The sequence below is a fragment of the Mustela lutreola genome, chromosome 16 (assembly GCF_030435805.1).
Source record: "Mustela lutreola isolate mMusLut2 chromosome 16, mMusLut2.pri, whole genome shotgun sequence".
Taxonomy (NCBI): Eukaryota; Metazoa; Chordata; class Mammalia; order Carnivora; family Mustelidae; genus Mustela; species Mustela lutreola.
In genome coordinates this window covers 60,373,696-60,391,959 of record NC_081305.1, presented here as the reverse complement: position 1 = coordinate 60,391,959, position 18,264 = coordinate 60,373,696, and the positions used below count along the sequence as shown (strand labels likewise).

The following is an 18,264-nucleotide window of genomic DNA, read 5'->3' as shown; positions in this document are numbered from 1 at the left end:
CCAGCCTGGGGGTACGTGTCGTTGAGGAAAGTTTGTGCCACTGGAGGGCGCCTGTAGCTCTGACTGGAGAAGGAACGGTAAAAACAGAGGAGCCGCGCAGTAGGAGAGTTCTGTTAGTTATCTAAATATCCAGTGCTCCCAGATTCGGGGCCCGTATCGAGGCCAGGTTATACAGGTCCTCCCAAAGTGCCATTTCACGGGTGGACACACTGAGGCCCAGGCCCTGGAATGGCTCCTGCTCCGCACCGCCTCTGAGAACCATCAAGATGTAAAGAGTCCATTTTATAGATAAAAACTCAACGAATCCGCTTTATTTTGGCAAGAAGGGAAAAAGTCTTTTTTACGGGGACCTAAGGGAGGGCCCCCAGATGGAGACAGGGGTGGGCAGAGTTCGGGTCCGAAGTCACAGAGATCCAAGGGAAGGTGTCAGAGTCGAGACCAGATTCACAATATCCGTCCCAGGAGCAATGGCTGGGGGTCGCGGAATCCTGGAGAGTCACGGGCAGGGTCCCGGCGATCGTCACTGTTGTTCCGGGGTCCGGCGGGATCAGAGGTCTCGGAGGGGGCCAGGGGGCCGTAGGTCTCGAAACAGCGGGAGCCCAGAATCCGGCGCCGCTCGGGGCAGGGGCTGAGGGAGGGGACGGGGAGAGCGGCTCCCGCGGGACCGTTTGGCACAAAAGTCGGGGGGAGGGGCGGGGAGGAGCGGGACAGTACGCACCCCTACCTGGGCGCGCAGGGTAGGGAGGGTCGGGAAGGCCTGGGATGGCAGAGCCCTGGGGCCCGGATAGAGCGGGGATCCGGAGCCCGGCCGGGGCCCGGCACGCGGACCATGGGGTGGGGGTGGGCAAAGGTGCTCAGACCGGGGGTGCGGTGCCCCCGGCCCTGTGCATGCTGAAGTATTCCGTGAAGCCGGTGTGCGGCGCCGCCGTCTGGGGCACGAGCCGCTGGTAGGGCGGCGTCGGGCCATCCCAGCTCGGGTCGGCCGCCTTGGGGAACCGAGCGGGAAGGGGCGGGGAGGCCGCGCCCGGCTCGGCCATGGTCACCACGCGGCCCCTCGGGGCCACCGCCGCCGCCACCGCCGTCTCCTCCACCTGCTTCCCGGCCTGGGAGGGGGGTCAGGGTCAGAGGCCGTCCGGGACCCACGGGGGGCAGATGCGGCCCCGAAGTCCCGACCCCCTCCCCGCAAAGGAGCCCCCCCTCCCGAGGTGCGGGCGCAGGTGTCAATCAGGGAAGGAGCGGATGGCCGGGCGCCTGGGCAGCGGGGCCAGGTACTCAAGGGGCGGCGTCGGAGCGCGCGGGGCGAACTCCGGCGGCGGCCGGAGAGTGGGGGCAGAGCCGCGGAAGGCCGGTGGCGGGGGCACGGCGCCTAGCGTCTGCGGGGGCGTGCGCAACAGCGCCAGGACCCAGTCGGGCAGGGTGGGCGCGGGCGCCGGGGTGCGGTCGCGGCGCGGTGTTGGGGCTCCGGGCGTGCGGAAGGCTGGGGGTGGGCTGAGGCGTCTGGGAGAGGGGGGCGGCGGCGGGGCCGGGAGCGGGGTCAGGTACTCCAGGGGCGGCGCCAGCAGCTCCTCGTGCGCCGGGAGCGCGGGGCTTACGGAGGAGGCGGACGGGGGGATGGAGAAGAGCTCCGTGAAGTTGGGCACCGAGTCGCTGATGAACGTCACGTTCCCATAGACGTGCTGCGGGAAGGCCTTGTCGGTGGATTGGCTCCCTCCGGGCCCCGGGCCCCCGGCTGAGGCGATCTGCGACGTGCGCACGTGGTACGGGAAGTTCTTGTTGGCCGCAGACGGGCGGGTCATGATCTGGGGCGAGAGGCCAAGTGCTGGTTGGAGAAACACTGTCCAGGCCTCAGGCCGGCTCCGTAAACATGGGGTCCTAAGGATTTCCCCTCACTTGACATCCCCCAGGATTCCCTGTGGCCCCTCAGCCTTGATTAGGCACCTACTCTGGGCTTGCACCTTTTTCCTCCATCCACCGTCCTGTGATGCTTCCTCCATTGGGGCCCTGATCACTGACTTATTGCTGGTCGGTTAAGTGTCAGCATCCTTCACTGTGTGGTATGACAGCCACTGGCTGTATGGAGCTATTTACGTTTAAATTAATTAATAGGAAACAATGAAAATTTTTGTCTTCACACTAGCTACATTTAAGTGCTTAGTAACCACATATGGATAGTAGCTACTGCATGGAACAGCACAGAGTACAGAATATTTTCATAAACATAGAAAGATCAATTGGGACAATACTGGGTAGATTCTAGAATGCTAGCACCATGAAGGCAGGAATTTGTTCAGTTCCCTGCTGAATCCCCAATACCTTCTAGAACAGTACCTGGCTCATAAGCGCTCTGTAAATATTGATTGAATGTAGAGATGTGTCTAGTCTAGTAGGTCACAAGGGCAGAGACTGGATGTGACTCTAGCATTGCACATGGGAGCCCAGTATGACTTCCCCCCACCCCACCCCCCACCAAGGCTGTGCTCAGTAGGGACAAGGAATGCGGGAGGTGGACCTGTGCTCAACTGAGCATTTTTTAGGAAAGAAACTGGCTGAAGGTGAAATATAGCTAAAAGGGCGCTGCATTTCCATGTTTAGGCCCATACCCCACCTCTCATCCCACAGCTCATTGAGTATGGGATCTGGAGCATGTTGATAAAACTACCTGAGCCTCACTGGGGAAAAGGGACTACAGTGCCTACTTGGAAAGATGAGGAGACAGCAGAAACGCAAACCCCTGATGCAAAGCTCGGCAAGTGATGGTTCCCAGCATTTCTCTTTCTGTCCCTTTCTGACTTCCTGCAGAGTTTCCAGAAGGGCTGTACTGGGAAGGTGAGTCTCTAACTTAAGTCAGACTGTGGGGTGGAAGATGGGGGACGGGGCCATCTGTGACTGAGTACATTCCCCACCCAGAGCACATTGTGGACACCTGGGGTCAGGCAGGCTCCAGGGCCCTCATCAATGTTTGTATTCCTGTCTGGCTCCCCCTGCTGGAGAAGGATTGGGCTCAAAGTCCCTGCCCTAATACCAAAGGCCATGGAGCCCTCACAGGTAACCTCCCCTGTTTGGGCCTTAGTTCCTTCCCCTTTCTGTAGAGTGGGTTCAACAACCATTACCCATCCTGTCCTGGGGCTGGTTTGACAATTAAACAAGATGTATGAACATATAGACACATGAACTGTCTCCCAGAAGGCCAGATAGGATATAAACAAGGGCAAAGAAGAGGTTTGGTGCTGATATCTTCTTGATATCACTCAGATCTAGGCCCCTGGGACCCCAGCCTGGCCCATCCCACCTGCTTTTTCCTGAACAATGGCCTGTAATGGCAGATGAGAGAAGGTGACAGGGAAGGGAGGAGTAGTGACCAAGGGATTTGGGAAAGGCAGAAGGATACAGAAGGGAAATGTGAGAGTCTGGGGTCACAGGTCTGGAATGGGAGTGGGAGGGGGTCAAAGAAAGAGGGTGGGGTTGTTGGAGTTGTTGGGCACCTGACTGGCTCAGTTGGTACAGCATGTAGCTTCTTCATCACAGGGTCATGAGTTCAAGCCTCATGTTGAGTGTAGAGTTTATTTAAGAAAAAAACACGGAGCGGGGGGGGGGGGGTGGATAGGGTTGGGGAAGAGGCCAGATGGGAGCAAGGAATAAAAGAGGCTGGACTTCGCGGGGCTGTTGGGTGACTAAAGGGATGAAGTGAAGGAAATGGAAGGAGAGCTAAGAACAGAAGGTTCAGTCTCATGCAACCTCTGCCCATCAGGCTCCCACCCTGACCTGGATGCCCTTCCTCACCAGGAACACGCCATGGGCATACAAATGGATCCCCAGCTGAATTCCATTGACAATCTTCTCCCGGGCCCACTTGGGGATCCCAAAGTTGGCGATCAGGGCCATCACAGGAACTGCAAAGAACCTGAAGGGGAGGCACTGGGTCAGCAGAGACACTGCCCCTGCCCTCGTCCCCACCCCAGGGCCCCAGCTCCCCTGCCACACACACGCACACACACACACACACACACAGGGCCCAGGTGGGTCCCAAACTGGAGAAAAGCCAGTGTGACCTTCAGAAGCCAGAGGTTAAAAGGGGGCAGGAATCCCACTGGCCTGGGAGATTCTGGAAGGCAAAGACTAGGTTGAATTTAACTCAGTTCCACCCTGCCCCAAATCCCCAGTGCCTGAGAGGAAAAAGATGTTTGGTGAATGAATTAACAAAAGAGCATAACAATTAAGGACTCACTGTGTATCATACATATAAATTCATTAAGTCTCACAATGATGCTATGAGGCAAGTACAATTTTCATTCCCATTAAACAGGTAAGGAAACTGAGGCAACAGAACTTACTTGATTTGCATGAGGTCCCACAGTTTACAAGCTTTAGAACTGGGACCTGAACACAGGCAGTCAGGCTTAGAATTTGCCTACTATACTGCTGTCATGTTTGAATGATAGAAAATTACAGCTAGCTTTTATTGAACACTTAACTATGTGCCAGATACAAGGCCCTTACATACTGCCTGACGCATGCTCAAGAGAATGCTTTCTTTATGAGTAGGCAACCTGAATCTCTTTTTTTTTTTTTTTCCAGGTCACAAAATGAGTCAGCAGCAGACTCTGGGACAGCTGCCTCACTGAACAGGGCCTGAGAAATGGACCGCGGTTTCCAGGAAGCCCCAGGACCAGGAGACAGGGACGGGTTGAGGGCCCAGCATGTCTCACCAGAGGGTGTAGGCAGCAAAGAAGGGCACATAGAAGGGCTGCTTCTCCGGGAAGTGGCGCAAGGAGATGAACACGGCGTAGGAGAACCACACGTAAGCCGCCACCTGCAGCCCAATGAGCCCATAGCCCGCCGGCGACTCATACGTGTACAGTACCTGGCCCGGGTCAAAGAACTGGACCCAAAGAAGAGGGTTTGTCATAGCCCTGACTCCCTGCCCTCCTACACAGGGACCCCCAGGCCCACCCCTGGGCACCCAGGGGGCAGAGGTACTTGGTCAGGACAGAAGCAGCAGGAGAGCACAAAATGGAAACAGAAACAGGTAGAGGAAGAGAATACATTAGCTACCAGGGGCCCAACAAGGGGCGAGGCACCTGCCATGCGTGAGAGTTACATTTGCTTCAACTCGGTGAGTCAGGTCTTATTATCACCCCACTTCACAGAGGGGGAAACTGAGGCTAAGAGGGACACATTTGGGCCAAAGTCAACCAAGGTGATATAAAGTTTTAGAGGAGCCCCCCAGAGATAGGTAAGATCTTCCTACTTTTCCAGAAGAGGAAACAGGCTTAGAGGGGGCAAGAATCATCCAAGTTCAGCTAGCTGGGGAGTGGGAGAGCCAGTGTGCGGGACTCCTGAACTCTCAGGCATGACACTGAGCATAAATGTGACAGACAGTGAGAGACGGAGGGAGGAGGAAGAAGGCTCCACTGAGATGGTGAACAGGGGAGGCAGGCACTCAGAGAGACAGATGGGCAGGCAGAATCACAGAGTGGGAGAGAGCGAGCCAGCAAGAGTGCGATGTGGGGAAGGGCTGGCAGACCGATGGAGGAGGTGGCCAAAAGCCTTGGGTGGGGTGTGTGGTGGGGAGGCAAGGCCTGAGCAGTGGCGGGAGGCACTCACCTCAGCCTCATAGATGAGCAGCACCACGTGGGTAAGGGTGTACAGCGTCATGTAGACAGACAACTTCACGGAACCCGAGTGGCTGATGCGGCCCCTGGCGGCCGGCCATGAGGGGAGACAGCAGGGGTGGGGGCTATCAGGGAGAAGCAAGCAGCCACCCCCCAGATCCACCCGTGTGCCCTGTTCCCTAGCCCAGCCACACCTCCCCCCAGCACTCCCTCCCGCCCCAGCCTGGGCACCGTGTCACCGTGAATCCCTTCCCCAGAAGGATGAGCATCAGCAGGAAGATGAGGAAGCTGGAGGAGAAGAGCAGCTTGGCTGGAAGGAGGGCGGAGAGGGTGTGTCAGACACAGGGCTCAGAGAGAGCCCAGGCAGCCTTCCCCGGCCCACTTCGTTCTCACCCAAGATCTTCAGACTCTCATTGCCAATGCCGTCGGTGGCATACTGGCCCCAGTAGATGCAGAAAAACAGGAGGCTCAGGACTGAGGGGAGAATGGGCAGAGGGAGGAAAGGACAAAAACTGCATTGGGGCATCGCTGTTCCCTAGTTCTATAATCTAGACGGCCAGAATTCCTCCTTCGTCCCTATCAGGATTCTAGACCGTTCCTTCACACTGATGTCCTAGGAGACTCTGGAGTCCAAGGCTCAGCCCCTCGTCTCCGGGACCAGATGTTCAGGCCCACAGCCACCTCCTCCCCCAGACCCAGGAACCCAGGGCCCCAGCCCTCTCCTCCCTCAGACCCAGGGGTCCAGGCCCCCAAACCCTCTTCCTTCAGACCTAGGAGTCCAGGCCCCAGCCCCTCCTCCTTCAGACCCAGGAGTCCAGGCCCCCAGCCCCTCTTCCTTCAGACCCAGGGTCCAGGCCCCCAGCCCCTCCTCTCTCAGACCCAGGTATCTGGACCCTAGGTCCCTCCTCTGACAGCACTCAAAGTTGGGCTACTCTAAACCTCACCCTCCACTCCTGCTGCCGCCATGAACATTTTATAAGTTGTATGGAGCAACTGACGACCTTTCAGCAAATCTAGAAGAGGTAGGGGAAGGGGGTTCACAGACAGGAAAGGAGAGTAGCCCACCTCCCCCAGCCCTTCCCCCATAACTCCCAACCTCCCACCACTCCCCCCATGTGCTGGACTCACATCCAAAGTAACAGGAAAGGAAGAAGATGAGGATGAAGATGAGAAGGAAAGTCACATCTGTCTCCAGGATCCCTGCCGATTTGGTAGAAGGAAGAAAGGATTCAGTCAGACTGGGTGTCAGCAGGTACCCAACTCTAGAGTCCCACAAAGATCCTGGCTTCTGGGTCCCCATATGCTCACCAAACTCATCGGCCGAGAAATGCCGTGTCCAGAAGGACTTGCCATTGGTGAGGACCATCTCATACTCCAACTGCAGCCCATCTCCCTGTGGACAGTGTGGAGTCCTGAGCAGGTAGGGGGGCCAGCAGCAAGGCAAGGAGGAGGAGGCCCAGGTGGCCATCCAGGCCCCTTACCCCACACTTGCTGAGTGCGATGTACCACCACCTTTCGCGCACGGAGCGGAAGCTTCGGCCGCTGGAGCAGCTCAGGTAACGGGTTCCCTCCTCTGACACTACCTGGTGAAGAGAAAGAAGGGTGAAGCCTCTCTGTGCAGCCCCCAGGCCCTCAGCCTTCAGCACCTGCCCACTACCCCAGACTGGGCCCATACCTGACAGCCTGACCAGGCGTACTGGGTGGTGAGGTTGATGACCTGGTTGTTCTCGGGCCTGATCACGGACTCCTTGGCCAGGCAGTCCTGGAGAAGGCAGGGACATGGTCACCCCCTGACCAGCCTCAACCCTCCCCCCTCAACCCCATATACCCTCACGGCCTTCACCTTGTCCCCTGCCTTGTACACAGCTGGCCACTGGGATGGGTCATCGAAATAGAGGAGGATGTTCTGGCAGCACTTGGCCTGCAGACCCAGAGATTTTACAAGTTTGGGGAGTCTGGGGAGCTGGGATGGCCCTTGCCTTGGGAGACAGAGGGAGTCTCCAGCCTCAGCAAGACAAGTCAGGGAAGGCTCACCTCAGGGTATCGGAAGCGGAAGTCCAGTCGGCCATAATCCGAAAGAAAGCAAAATCTTGTCAGGAAAAGCCAGTCCTGGAAAAGGGGCCCAGTCCTGCTGAGTCCTCTGAGAACTCTCCTCCACTCCACTGGGCCCCAACTTTCCTTCCCTACCCTTGCGTACCTGATTTCCCAAGGAGCATTAACGGGACCAAGTTATCTCCCAAATTCTTCTGTGATCCCTTTGCCTTTTCTTTCCAGGATTCTTGCCTCAGGTGCCTCCCCACCCCAAGTTATTTTGTCCCCTCAAAACACTTCTCCCATTTTCCCAGTGCCCTAAGAAAGACCCTGGGGGGCAAGATATCCACCCCAGCCACGTTCAGTCCCAGACACCATCTGACTGCCATCCCCCCAGGAGTTATGCACACACATGTCCCCCCCACGGGGGTCCCAGAGACCATCTTGTCCTGGGGAATAGTCCAAACGGCCCTCTCCCGACCCTGAGCAGAAGTGTGAACTCAAGGCTCTCCGCGGAGTGAAAAGTGCTGTCCCTTCAGCACCACCTCGGCGTTTCCCCCCCAACCCCCACCCCAAACTCTGACTCTCCCAACCCGTCCCTCCTCCCCGCCCAGCTCTGACCTCAATGTCCCTCCCATAACCCCCAAGTCTCTTCTCGACCCCACAGCCCCTCTCAGCCTCATCACTGACCCAGTCCTCCCATTCGCCCCCCAACACCAGCCCCATCCCCCGCCCCCCCCCCCCCGCGGCTCCCAGGGACCGCCGGAGACGGGCGGCAGGGGGCGGGGCGGCACCCTCCTCCCTCCCTTCCCTCCTGTCCCCGGGGACCCGGCGGGTGGCAGGGGAGGGCCCAGCGCGCTCACCTCCTTGGAGCTGAGGTTGCCCCGCACGTACTTGGCCCGGGCGCGGGGGGGCAGTGGCAGCAGCAGGAGCAGCAGTGGCGGCAGCAGGCGGCGCAGAGCGGGCGCGCGCGGGGGCTCCATTCCGCCCGCTACCGGCCCCGGCCCCGGCCCCAGCTCCGCTCCAGCTCCGGCTCGGCTCCGGCCCGGCGACGGCAGCGAGAGCGCGCGGGCCGGCCAGCGCGCGTCCCCGATTAAAGGGGCCGCCGGGCGCCACGCTCCCCGCCCCCTACGCCGGGGTGCCCTGATCTGGCGCCTTCTCAATCGGTGTGAGAGAGGGCGCCCCTTTCCTCGCCTCTCAACCCCGCCCCAGCCTCCCCTCTGGGAATATCACTGACACCTCTGGCTCCCCGTGTCCTACACTGAACTCCCATTCCCCCAAGCCCTTCCTCCTCCTCTAGACTGCCATCTTGGTATGACCCCCAACCCACAGACCCCAACTCTGTCCTGACCTCCCCCGAATTTAGTCCCCAAACTCCTCTTTGGGAGTAGTTTGTCATCCCCGCTGGCATGACAGCCATCCTCATCTGTATCCTCCCAAGATCCCATGGGCTCCGTGAAGTGCCCAGAGAGACATAAGAGGCGGGAGAGGGCAAACCACTTGTTCTGAGTCACAAAAGACAGAGATGGCACAACCCTGGGCCACAACCACTACACTTCATTGCCTGACCCTGTCCAGTCACTGCTCACCAGGGTGTGAAACCTGCTCACTGCCTCTCAGAAGAGGTGGTGTTGTGAGAAGCTCAGAGAGGACTGAAATCAACTGCCTGGGTTCAAAACCCAACATTGCCACTTACTCATTAGACCTCAGCCAAGTCCTGTAATCTCCCAGTTCAGTCCCCTACCAGCTGGTTCCAACCTTATGGTTTCCCAGTGGGCAACGGGATCCCTGGAAAGGCTTTACAGAGTAGCATCCAAGTCCCTCAGCTTCCTTTTCCTGATCAGATTCCAGCAAACATTTCTAGCTTCGTTCCTCCCCCTCCTCTGCAAAAAATGTGCTGCTCCTCAAAATATCATTTTATGAAACTTTCTAAGCCAGGTGCCAGGCAGGAAACATAAGGGCATGAAACACTTCGGTGTGAGCCCCATGAACAGGCGGCCTCGGTTCCTCGGTTTGAGCCAGTTGTTGCCAGAAGGGATAGTAGATCTGCTGGCAGATCTTTTCTTTCTTTCTTTCCTTTTTTTTTTTTTTCCCCCCCGAGAAGCCAGAAATGTGTTGGGCTTTTTTGGTTTTGCTTTTGTTTTAAAGCAAACTGGTTTGTAATAGTAGGCAATTAATTCAAAAATGTAAAATGTATCTTGAGCCAAAGTAAAAAGTCTGGGGGTCAGGTTCAGGCCTCATCTCCCCCTCCTGTCGTGATCCTGCAAACGCAGTCCCTGTGCCTGCCGGACCAGGAGCCCATCAACAGCAGGGCCTGGACGTGACTCACTCTTGGTCCCAGGACAGCCTAGGCATATGGACTACATGCACATACTATCCCACAGAACAGCATTCCTAGTATTGCCTGAAATGTTCTTTTCCTCCACTACTAGTAAGTTTTTACTCATCTTAAGACTTGTAAAGGTCTAGGTCTGCTCCCTTCTGAACAACTCCCTCATCACCGGGGCAGAATCATCACTCCTTCCTTATACTCCTGGCATATAGCTGGCTTCACTGGGTGAATGTGTGGAACTGACTAAAGCCCCAGGTTTCCCCAACTCTGGCCCCTCAAACCCTAGGAAGGTGATAAATGATGGCATCTTCCCCTCCATCTTGGACCCAGAACTCAGAGCAAAGCAAAACTGCTATCCTTGGTCAGCTACTCACTGAAAATCAAGGGGATCATGTAGAAGGTACTTTATTGAGGTGATTAGGAGTACCCCCGGCCCAGCCTCAGCCCCCTCAGTACAGTCTCAAGGGTGGAAAGGACCAGGCCTCTGGGCTGCTCTGAGCCACTACCCAGGAGAGGCTGGGCAGTGGGGCAGGAGGGCTGGGGCTCCAGTCCAGGGCAGAGGTTTCAGGCAACAAGGGTGATGGTGGCTGAGGCAGGGGTTGTTGTGGCCCGACCCCCCAGGGCTGGGGAGGGGGTGGTGTGGCTACGAGCCAGATACTTTTCAGCAGGTCAAAGGCTGTTGGGGGGCCCCAGGCTGCCCCAGATGGTGAAGGCAACAAGGGCAAGGGTGGTGGCCAGGGACCTTTTGGCGGTGCCAGGCTCACCCTGTGCACCATGGGAGTGCTGGAGGTGTGAGAAATGGCAAAGGTAAGCTCCTTTGTCCTCCGTTGCCTCCTCTGCCTCCCCTCCCCTAGGGCCTGCTCGGGGCTGCTGATCCAGGAGGGTGTCATCCTTTGGCTTTCAGGGCCTCCAGGCTTGGTCCCTGGCACAAAGGAAAAAAGCATGGGGGACAGCTGAGCTAGAGCAGACAGCGGAAGGAGAATACAGGGAGCAGGAGGCAGGCTCACCTGGTAAGGGTGGATGGAAGTCATGGAGCACCAGGGTGAGGTCAGGCACACAGCCATGGCAGGACTGTAAGGTGCCCACGATGGCATCCCTGGCTTCTTGCACTAGGTTCCTCCTGGGGAAGGCCTGTGGCAGAATCAGCTGGCACTGCAGCTCCTCCAGCAGCTTTCCCAAGCCAAGGATCTCTGGGGGACTGGGTGGGCCTGGGCCCGAGCCTCTAGGAACCTGGTTCTCCTTGCCCCCTGACTGCAGGGCTGGTTCTTGGACCCGGCTTGGGCTTGGGGAGGGTTTGGTGGGGAATGAAGGGGTGCCTGGCTCCAGGGACTCACAGCTAAGCAGCCGTGCCACGTCCAGAGATTTCACTTCATGGTTGAAGAGACCCCAGTGCTCCCGGCTCAGCCGGCCCTGGGTTATGACCACAAGCTTGGGAGCGGTAGCGGCCACAGGGAGATCCTGACTGGCCACAGGAGGATCCTGACGGGTCAATGGCCGGCGGTTGCCCATCAGGGCCTCATTGCGCTCCCGCCTGGTCTTCCGACGGCGCACACGACCAGGTTTCTCAGGCCGCTGGAAAGGCTGGGGGGCTGGCCCCCGGGGGTCCATTGTGTCCTGGAAGAAAAAGCTAGGATGGTCATCGGTATACAGGTAATCAGGAACTAAAAGTGAACGGTGAGGGCACCTGGGTGGCTCAGTGGTTAGGCCGCTGCCTTCGGCTCAGGTCATGATCTCAGGGTCCTGGGATCGAGTCCCGCATCGGGCTCTCTGCTCAGCAGGGAGCCTGCTTCCTCCTCTCTCTCTCTCTGCCTGCCTCTCTGCCTGCCTCTCTGCCTACTTGTGATTTCTCTCTGTCAAATAAATAAATAAATAAATCTTTAAAAAATAATAAAATAAAATAAAAGTGAACGGTGAGATGAAGAGATGGTTTGGGGTGAGGTGGAAATACTACTTACAAAGATGAGATGGGAGTAAGATAGTGGGGAGGGAGCCACTGGCAAAGGCTTGGTCAGAGAGGTCGGGTGGGGTCAAGGGAGTCGCGGTGAATGGGAAGGTCCTTGGCTATGGATGTCAGGGAATAGAGAGGGTTACAGGGTGCCGGGACATAAGGAAATAGCTAAAAGATGGGGGGGGACGGGATCATGAGACCACAGATATCTGCTGAACCAGGAAGATATTGTGGACAGAGGAAAAATCCAAGGATAGAGGAGGTACTGGAGAATGCAGAAAGAGATGGCAAAGGGAGAAGGGCAGAAGAGATAAATAGCAGAAAAGAAGTTGGAGAGGCTGAGAAGACCTCGGTAAAGCAGAAGGGGCAACGGCGGAGCTACCAGGAACTGGGGCCTAGTCACAGGACCAGCCAGGTGGCCTAGGGTAGGAGACGAGGCCAGGGTGGGCAGTTGAGGTTAGGGAGGGAGGGTACGGTTGGTGGGGGCAGGGCGTGGAGCATCTCACCTTCTCCTGGACCAACGAACCCTGCCCCCTACCCACCCCACGTGGCTGTGGGGTGCAGTGGCTTCTTTTCCGCGGTAATCCTACCTCACCACGTACTGGGGTCTCTTCGGGGCCTCACGCTGGGCCTCCTGCGTACAACACGCATGCGTGTGCCCTCCCACTCACTCTAGCTTCCTGCTCGCGGACTTCTGGCTCCCGCCAGGCACGAGGCACCAGTGCCGGTTATAGTCCCACCCATTCCAGCCTTACTGTCAGAAACATCTCTCATTTGTCCTTAGACACCTCCCATCCACCAATTGGCTGTGAGGCCCACTGGGGCCCTCCCCCTTTCTGAGTGCTGATTGGTTCAGATGTCTATTAGCGGACTTTCTCTCTGGACAGTGCGATGAGGCGAGGCACAAGGGGAAAAGGGGCCATTGTAGCCTTTATGTGCAGCCGGTCACCAGGCAGTCACAGAATTCTTCCCCAGTGTGGAGTCATTCAGAACTTGGATCTGCAGTTAGGCTACCCAGCTTCAAATGCCCAAGCTGGCATGTTTGAGTTGTGTGACATGGAAAACTGTGTAACTGCCGAGACCCTCAGTGTCCTAATTTGTAAAATGGAGTTGGAAGGAGTACCTCCTTCTTCATGTGGTGGCTGTACGAAATGAGCCAATATACCTAACTTGAAACAGTTCTCGATTTGAATGAAATAAGTGCCTCAAAGCTGTTTATTGCTAAGCTTTGCTTCCAAAAGCCCTTCTCCACCTTTCCAATTTATCTATCTTGCTCCCTCAGACTTTTTTTTTTTTTTTTTTTTTTTAAGATGTATTTATCACGGGGCGTCTGGGTGGCTCAGTTAGTTGAGTGTCTGCCTTCGGCTCAGGTCATGATCTCAGGGTCCTGGAATTGTGATCCGCATTGGGCTCCCTGCTCAGTGGAGAGCTTGCTTGTCCCTCTCCCTATGCCCTTACCCCAGCTCATGCCCTCAAATTAATTATTATTATTATTATTATTATTATTATTATTTTTAAGTTGTATTTATCTAAAGAGAAAGCGAGCTTGAACAAGGGTGGGGCAGAAGGAGAGGGAGAGAGAATCCTCAAACAGGCTCCCTGCTGAGCGCAGAGCAGGACGCTCAGGACCCTGAGATCATGACCTGAACTGAAATCAAGAGTTGGCAGCTTAACTGACTGAGCCACCCAGGTGCCACCCCCGCCCTCCTGACACACATCCCCAAGTCTTTAAAATCAAGCTATGGCCAAAGTATTTCCCATGCCCTAATAAGCTACATTACCCATGTAATACTGCTTACCCAGTCTTCCTGACTTTTCAAGGCCTAACTCAAATACAACTAGGAAACCTCTCACACTCAGAGTCCTTCTCTTCCTCCTCCTCTACTCTCTTAATCACAACCTTGATCCTTCTCCCAGCTGTGTCTCATCTCTCTTCCCCAACACGCTGGGATGAGGCCAGGATCTGACCCATTCATTTAATATTCATCCAAGTTCTTGGTACTATGAGTCAGACCCTGTTTAGGCTAATGGATGGAGGCAAAACATTAACATGATAAATAGGACTATCTCGGTATCAACCTACCTAGAAAGAATCAACAGATGGAAAGGTTCCATCTGGGAGCAGAGCTACAGGAATATAACCAGGAAGTTTAGGATGGTTGGGGGTCCCTGAGAACAGGAAGAACTGGGAAGACTTGAGATTAATATGGGGCGTTGGGGGGCGACTTTAGGTGGCTTTGGCTATGGATGTAGGTTTCAGAGCCCAGACACATCTGTCGGTTTAGGGAGGGGAACGGAGGCCACGAATCTGCAAGATGAGCTGGGCGGGAGGGGCGCCAGGCTGGACCTGGGCCTTGTGGCATCTCTAGTTTCCTTTCTCTTTCTGCAGCTTCTGCTGCCCTCTTTGCAGCACCTGTGGTGTATGTAATGCAAAGATATGTAGTTTAGATTTTATGCCACAAAAACTGGTGTTTTTGAGAGGGGGTCTGGGATGGGGACACGAACATATAAGCTCACTAAAACTCTGGTGGTGCCTTAGCCTTACAAGTGAGGCTCTGCCCATTTTGCCATCTTCCTTTTTTCTCCCCACATAAGTAGAAAATGGGCGCGTCCCCTCCTAGCCAGGTGCGTACGAGTCACCCCCTCAAGGGATGCAGGAATGGACTCGTCCACTCACTCCCCTCCCCCAACCACCACGTGAATGAGACACAGAGCTGGTGATCTCTCACACACACACACACACACACAGCTGGTGATCTCTCTCTCTCTTTCTTTTTCTCACACACACCCACAGCTGGTGATACCTTCCGCACATTTCTCGCCCTATAGCAAACGGTTTCTACCCTCAAGGAAAGAGTCTAGATTCCACCCCACCCCACCCCCGCCAATTCTCGGCCTTTCAGGTAGCTCGCCCCTCCCCCTGACGCAGGTGCGGTGGTTTCTCCCTGCCCCCACGGGTGCTCCCTGTTCTCGCCTCGGTCCCCAGGCGCCCGGGTGCTCCTGCGGCCGCCGCCCGAGAAAGAGTGGCCTGGGCGGGAAGCGCTGGACGAGTCCACTGCATGACCGCCGCGGGGGAAGCGTGGGCTCCCGACTCTACCTCCCCTTCCAAGTGAAGGTTTCCGCTCCTGCAGAGGAGGCGGCGCCCGGGGTCCGGCGTTGTGCTCGCTGGACTGCGGGCGTCTGGACCCGCCATTGTTGCCGGGAAGGGAGGGGTGGGCGTGGCAGAGCTCCTCGGCCCACTCTCCCGGGTCGGCCCCGCTTGCCCATCCTGCAGGAGCCGCGGCGCCAAGATGAGCGGAGGGGAGAACCCGGCCAGCAAGCCCACGCCGGTGCAGGACGTGCAGGGCGACGGACGCTGGATGTCCCTGGTGAGCGACCCGGCCTGCGTACTCAGGAGTCCGGGAAGGGCCTCGGGAGAGCAGCTGTTGGGCGCCGCTCTCTGTACGTGATTAGGAAACCGGGCAATCGGGGTGGTGCTGCCAAAGGAAGCGGAACGTGGCGGGCCCAGAAGCGCGCGTGCCACGGACTCTCCCCTGTACCTCCCCATAGCACCATCGCTTCGTGGCCGACAGCAAAGATAAGGAACCCGAAGTCGTCTTTATCGGGGACTCGTTGGTCCAGCTAATGCACCAGTGCGAGGTGAGACCCGTCCCGGTCCCCCTGCCCCACCCCGGCCTGTGCCCTCACAGACACACCTGGATCAGAGTCTGAGGTACCCAAAATAGCCTCAGGCAGCATCCCACACCCAAAATCTTGGTGTAAGGTGCAACATTGTTCCGATGAGGAACTGTGTGACCTGTCAGATGGAGACTTTCTTGCAAGATTGCCTGAGGTGAGACTCTATTGTTTGCTTAAGAGAGTGCACAGCCCGAATGGATATTCACAAAGAATGGTTATCCACAAAGCCCTAGTGTTTCTGCGAATTGAAAGTCAACTGGAATAGCTCTCCACAAAGGGGGCTCAGTTGTGTTACCTTTCCACTAAGTGAGGTCAAACTGTAATGGTTTTCATCGGCTGTAAGGCTAGTAGTTGAGTGCATGACTCAAGCTGAATGGGTTTCCATAAAGCGAGTCTTGCTTCTATGAGTCTCCAGGAAAGGGAGACTAGACTAAGTTTGCATCAGGTGAGGTTTTGACCAAACTGCTTCCATAAGGCAGGGCCGGCTCTTCCTTGCTGACATTTGGTGCACACTCGGACAGAGGGCGGTGGTCCCTGCTGCTGTCGCCCCTGTGCCCACACCACTTCTTCCCACAGATCTGGCGGGAACTCTTTTCTCCTCTGCACGCACTTAACTTTGGCATTGGCAGTGATAGCACGCAACATGTGCTTTGGCGGCTGGAGAATGGGGAGCTGGAACACATCCGACCCAAGGTGAGCAGAGCTTGGGTGGGCAGCGAAAGCCCCCTATAAGCCTCCCCCTTTACCTCTGCTTCCTGCCTCTCTTTCCACAGATTGTGGTGGTCTGGGTGGGTACCAACAACCATGGGCACACAGCAGAGCAAGTGACTGGTGGCATCAAGGCCATTGTGGACCTGGTGAACCAGCGGCAGCCCCAGGCCCGCGTCGTGGTGCTGGTGAGATGTGTGGGGGGGTGTCAGGGAAAAGAGAATGGCAGTGGCCCAGGACCCCCTCAAGTGCAACCGCAGCTGGTTCTGGGGAGCAGGGCGGCAGAGCAGTGACTTTCAGGCAGAAGCTCACATCAAAGCTTGCTAGAGACCCAGCAGCTGCAGTTAAGGTCACGTTCAGGGACCTTAGCCTCTTTTGTTCAAGAAACTGCTGAAGGTTCTGGTAGTGTTGCCAAACCGAAAACAATTAGCCAGAAGTTGTCAGACATTCCCAGGGCAAATCCAGGCTCCATCACTTCTAGCCAGAACCTTTCCTCCTCAGAAAGAGGGATTGACCCTTTGCCAGGCTATTGATATTTTTAGGATTGATACTTGGAAAAGATACACCCAAAAGGTTCTTGCTGAATTGGGGTCTCAGATGCAGTATTGGGAATCATCCCGCTAATCCCCCACTTTCCCATCACTAGTGTATTGCACTGCTGGGGACTCTGTGGTGAGGGTGAACTGTTTGGCCCAGAGCACAGATGCCGGTAGGATGTCTCCTCACAACTCTTGGTGCCCTTCCTCAGGGCCTGCTTCCGAGGGGCCAGCACCCTAACCCACTTCGTGAGAAAAACCGACGGGTGAACGAGCTGGTCCGAGCAGCACTGGCTGGCCACCCACGAGCCCACTTCCTGGATGCCGACCCCGGCTTTGTGCACTCAGACGGTACCATAAGTCACCATGACATGTACGATTACCTGCACCTGAGCCGCCTGGGCTACACACCTGTCTGTCGAGCCCTGCACTCCCTGCTTCTGCATCTGCTGGCCCAAGATCAGGGCCAGGGGGTCGCCCTGCCAGAGGCCACACCCTAAGCATTCTCCCTCTCCAACATTAAATTTTCATTCCTCAGTCTCCCGTTTCTTCTTTTATGGGACAGCCCTTCTAGGTCCCTCGACCTCTGTGACCCTGGAGCTCTGGAGGGTATTTTGTTTCTGCCCAAAGCAGGGATCGGCCGATCCATCTAGGCCCTCTGGTTCTTGTGGAGTCTGGCAGGTTTCTACTACCAGTTACGCTAAACGCAGGCCCCACCCATCAGTAACACACTGGGTGAAGTCAGTTTGCCCACTCTACCCTATATAGTCAAGGTTAAGTAAGAATTCTGGAAACCTAGTGACCCAGCAGTCAAAGCCCAGCCAAAGCTGTCCTCCCCTCTTTACAGCAGATCTCCCCCAGGCTGGAACTTCTGGTGCTCTGGTCTCAGCTTAGATGCCACTTCCTGCAGAAGCCTCCTGACCCCCCCATTGCAGGTGGCCCTCCCTACACACAGGGCATGGGTTTTCACCTTGCCAGGGAGGCACAGTCCACAGGCTGGCCCTGCAGGGTGTAGCCCCAGAAAGGCTCCTGCTGCCTGGCTGCAGTGCTGGCTGGGGCCATGTGGGGGCAGCAAGAGGCAGCGAGAACAACACTACCCTGCCCCAGGTCCAGCTTCGGCTTCCAGGGTGAACTGCCCACATTGTAAGAGCCTCATCTCACACCTCCAAACCCCCTCCTGTTGGATGTCTGCGTAAGACGCAGAGTAGCCACAGTGATCCTCAAGCACCAGGGCCAGAAAGGCTGCTCAGTCCACAGTGAGCCGGGGTCCTCGGCCCACAGGGTACGACCTGGCATTGCTCCCTGCAGTGAGGGTTGTGTTGGGGGGGGGAGCAGACAGCTAGTGTATAGCTTCTTGCCCATCTGAAGGCAGGACCAGCACAACCCATACCCCTTCTCCCTGTAGAGTGGGCAGCCACA

The 18,264-nt window shown here is 56.6% G+C and overlaps 3 protein-coding genes across 10 annotated transcripts; 1 reads left to right on the top strand and 2 right to left on the bottom strand.

Moving 5' to 3' along the window:
• Positions 1-286: 286 nt before the first annotated feature.
• TMEM145 (transmembrane protein 145) lies at positions 287-8,704 on the bottom strand. 3 transcript variants are annotated; one of them, XM_059153802.1, is made up of 15 exons: positions 8,507-8,703; positions 7,647-7,721; positions 7,456-7,533; positions 7,288-7,374; positions 7,094-7,195; positions 6,921-7,005; positions 6,741-6,812; positions 6,557-6,625; positions 6,006-6,086; positions 5,844-5,922; positions 5,605-5,698; positions 4,707-4,879; positions 3,781-3,901; positions 1,593-1,799; positions 287-628 (listed from the first exon to the last, which is right to left on the bottom strand). In XM_059153802.1, exons 1-15 carry the CDS (start codon positions 8,624-8,626, stop codon positions 548-550), a joined length of 1,524 nt encoding a protein of 507 aa, XP_059009785.1. In that variant the 5' UTR covers positions 8,627-8,703; the 3' UTR covers positions 287-547. The 3 variants fall into 3 exon arrangements, with proteins under 3 accessions (XP_059009785.1, XP_059009784.1, XP_059009783.1); XM_059153801.1 differs by lacking the exon at positions 287-628 and adding an exon at positions 714-1,103 and having other exon boundaries at positions 8,507-8,701; XM_059153800.1 differs by lacking the exon at positions 287-628 and having other exon boundaries at positions 1,114-1,799; positions 8,507-8,704.
• Positions 8,705-10,364: 1,660 nt separating this feature from the next.
• PRR19 (proline rich 19) lies at positions 10,365-15,116 on the bottom strand. Of its 5 annotated transcripts, none has more exons than XM_059153803.1 (3): positions 14,898-15,116; positions 10,983-11,589; positions 10,365-10,897 (listed from the first exon to the last, which is right to left on the bottom strand). In XM_059153803.1, exons 1-3 carry the CDS (start codon positions 15,114-15,116, stop codon positions 10,425-10,427), a joined length of 1,299 nt encoding a protein of 432 aa, XP_059009786.1. In that variant the 3' UTR covers positions 10,365-10,424. The 5 variants fall into 5 exon arrangements, with proteins under 5 accessions (XP_059009786.1, XP_059009789.1, XP_059009787.1 ...); XM_059153806.1 differs by lacking the exon at positions 14,898-15,116 and adding an exon at positions 14,007-14,846; XM_059153804.1 differs by lacking the exon at positions 14,898-15,116 and adding an exon at positions 12,430-13,986.
• PAFAH1B3 (platelet activating factor acetylhydrolase 1b catalytic subunit 3) lies at positions 14,950-17,382 on the top strand. 2 transcript variants are annotated; one of them, XM_059153808.1, is made up of 5 exons: positions 14,950-15,291; positions 15,473-15,562; positions 16,178-16,294; positions 16,375-16,497; positions 17,058-17,382. In XM_059153808.1, exons 1-5 carry the CDS (start codon positions 15,214-15,216, stop codon positions 17,343-17,345), a joined length of 696 nt encoding a protein of 231 aa, XP_059009791.1. In that variant the 5' UTR covers positions 14,950-15,213; the 3' UTR covers positions 17,346-17,382. The 2 variants fall into 2 exon arrangements, with proteins under 2 accessions (XP_059009791.1, XP_059009792.1); XM_059153809.1 differs by having other exon boundaries at positions 15,232-15,364.
• Positions 17,383-18,264: the final 882 nt, after the last annotated feature.

Excerpts from the sequence above, each read along its gene's own strand:
- TMEM145 (XM_059153800.1), bottom strand. The coding sequence starts at position 8,626 with ATGGAGCCCCCGCGCGCGCCCGCTCTGCGCCGCCTGCTGCCGCCACTG. Across the intron at positions 5,699-5,843 it reads AAGGGATTCACGGTGACACG|GGGCCGCATCAGCCACTCGG; the intron begins GTGCCCAGGCTG and ends GCCGGCCGCCAG. Across the intron at positions 1,800-3,780 it reads ATGCCCATGGCGTGTTCCTG|ATCATGACCCGCCCGTCTGC; the intron begins GTGAGGAAGGGC and ends CTCTCGCCCCAG.
- PRR19 (XM_059153803.1), bottom strand. The coding sequence starts at position 15,116 with ATGGCGGGTCCAGACGCCCGCAGTCCAGCGAGCACAACGCCGGACCCC. Across the intron at positions 11,590-14,897 it reads CCGGGCGCCTGGGGACCGAG|GACACAATGGACCCCCGGGG; the intron begins GCGAGAACAGGG and ends TTTTTCTTCCAG. Across the intron at positions 10,898-10,982 it reads CTTCCATCCACCCTTACCAG|GGACCAAGCCTGGAGGCCCT; the intron begins GTGAGCCTGCCT and ends CCTTTGTGCCAG.
- PAFAH1B3 (XM_059153808.1), top strand. The coding sequence starts at position 15,214 with ATGAGCGGAGGGGAGAACCCGGCCAGCAAGCCCACGCCGGTGCAGGAC. Across the intron at positions 15,563-16,177 it reads AGCTAATGCACCAGTGCGAG|ATCTGGCGGGAACTCTTTTC; the intron begins GTGAGACCCGTC and ends TTCTTCCCACAG. Across the intron at positions 16,295-16,374 it reads TGGAACACATCCGACCCAAG|ATTGTGGTGGTCTGGGTGGG; the intron begins GTGAGCAGAGCT and ends CTCTTTCCACAG.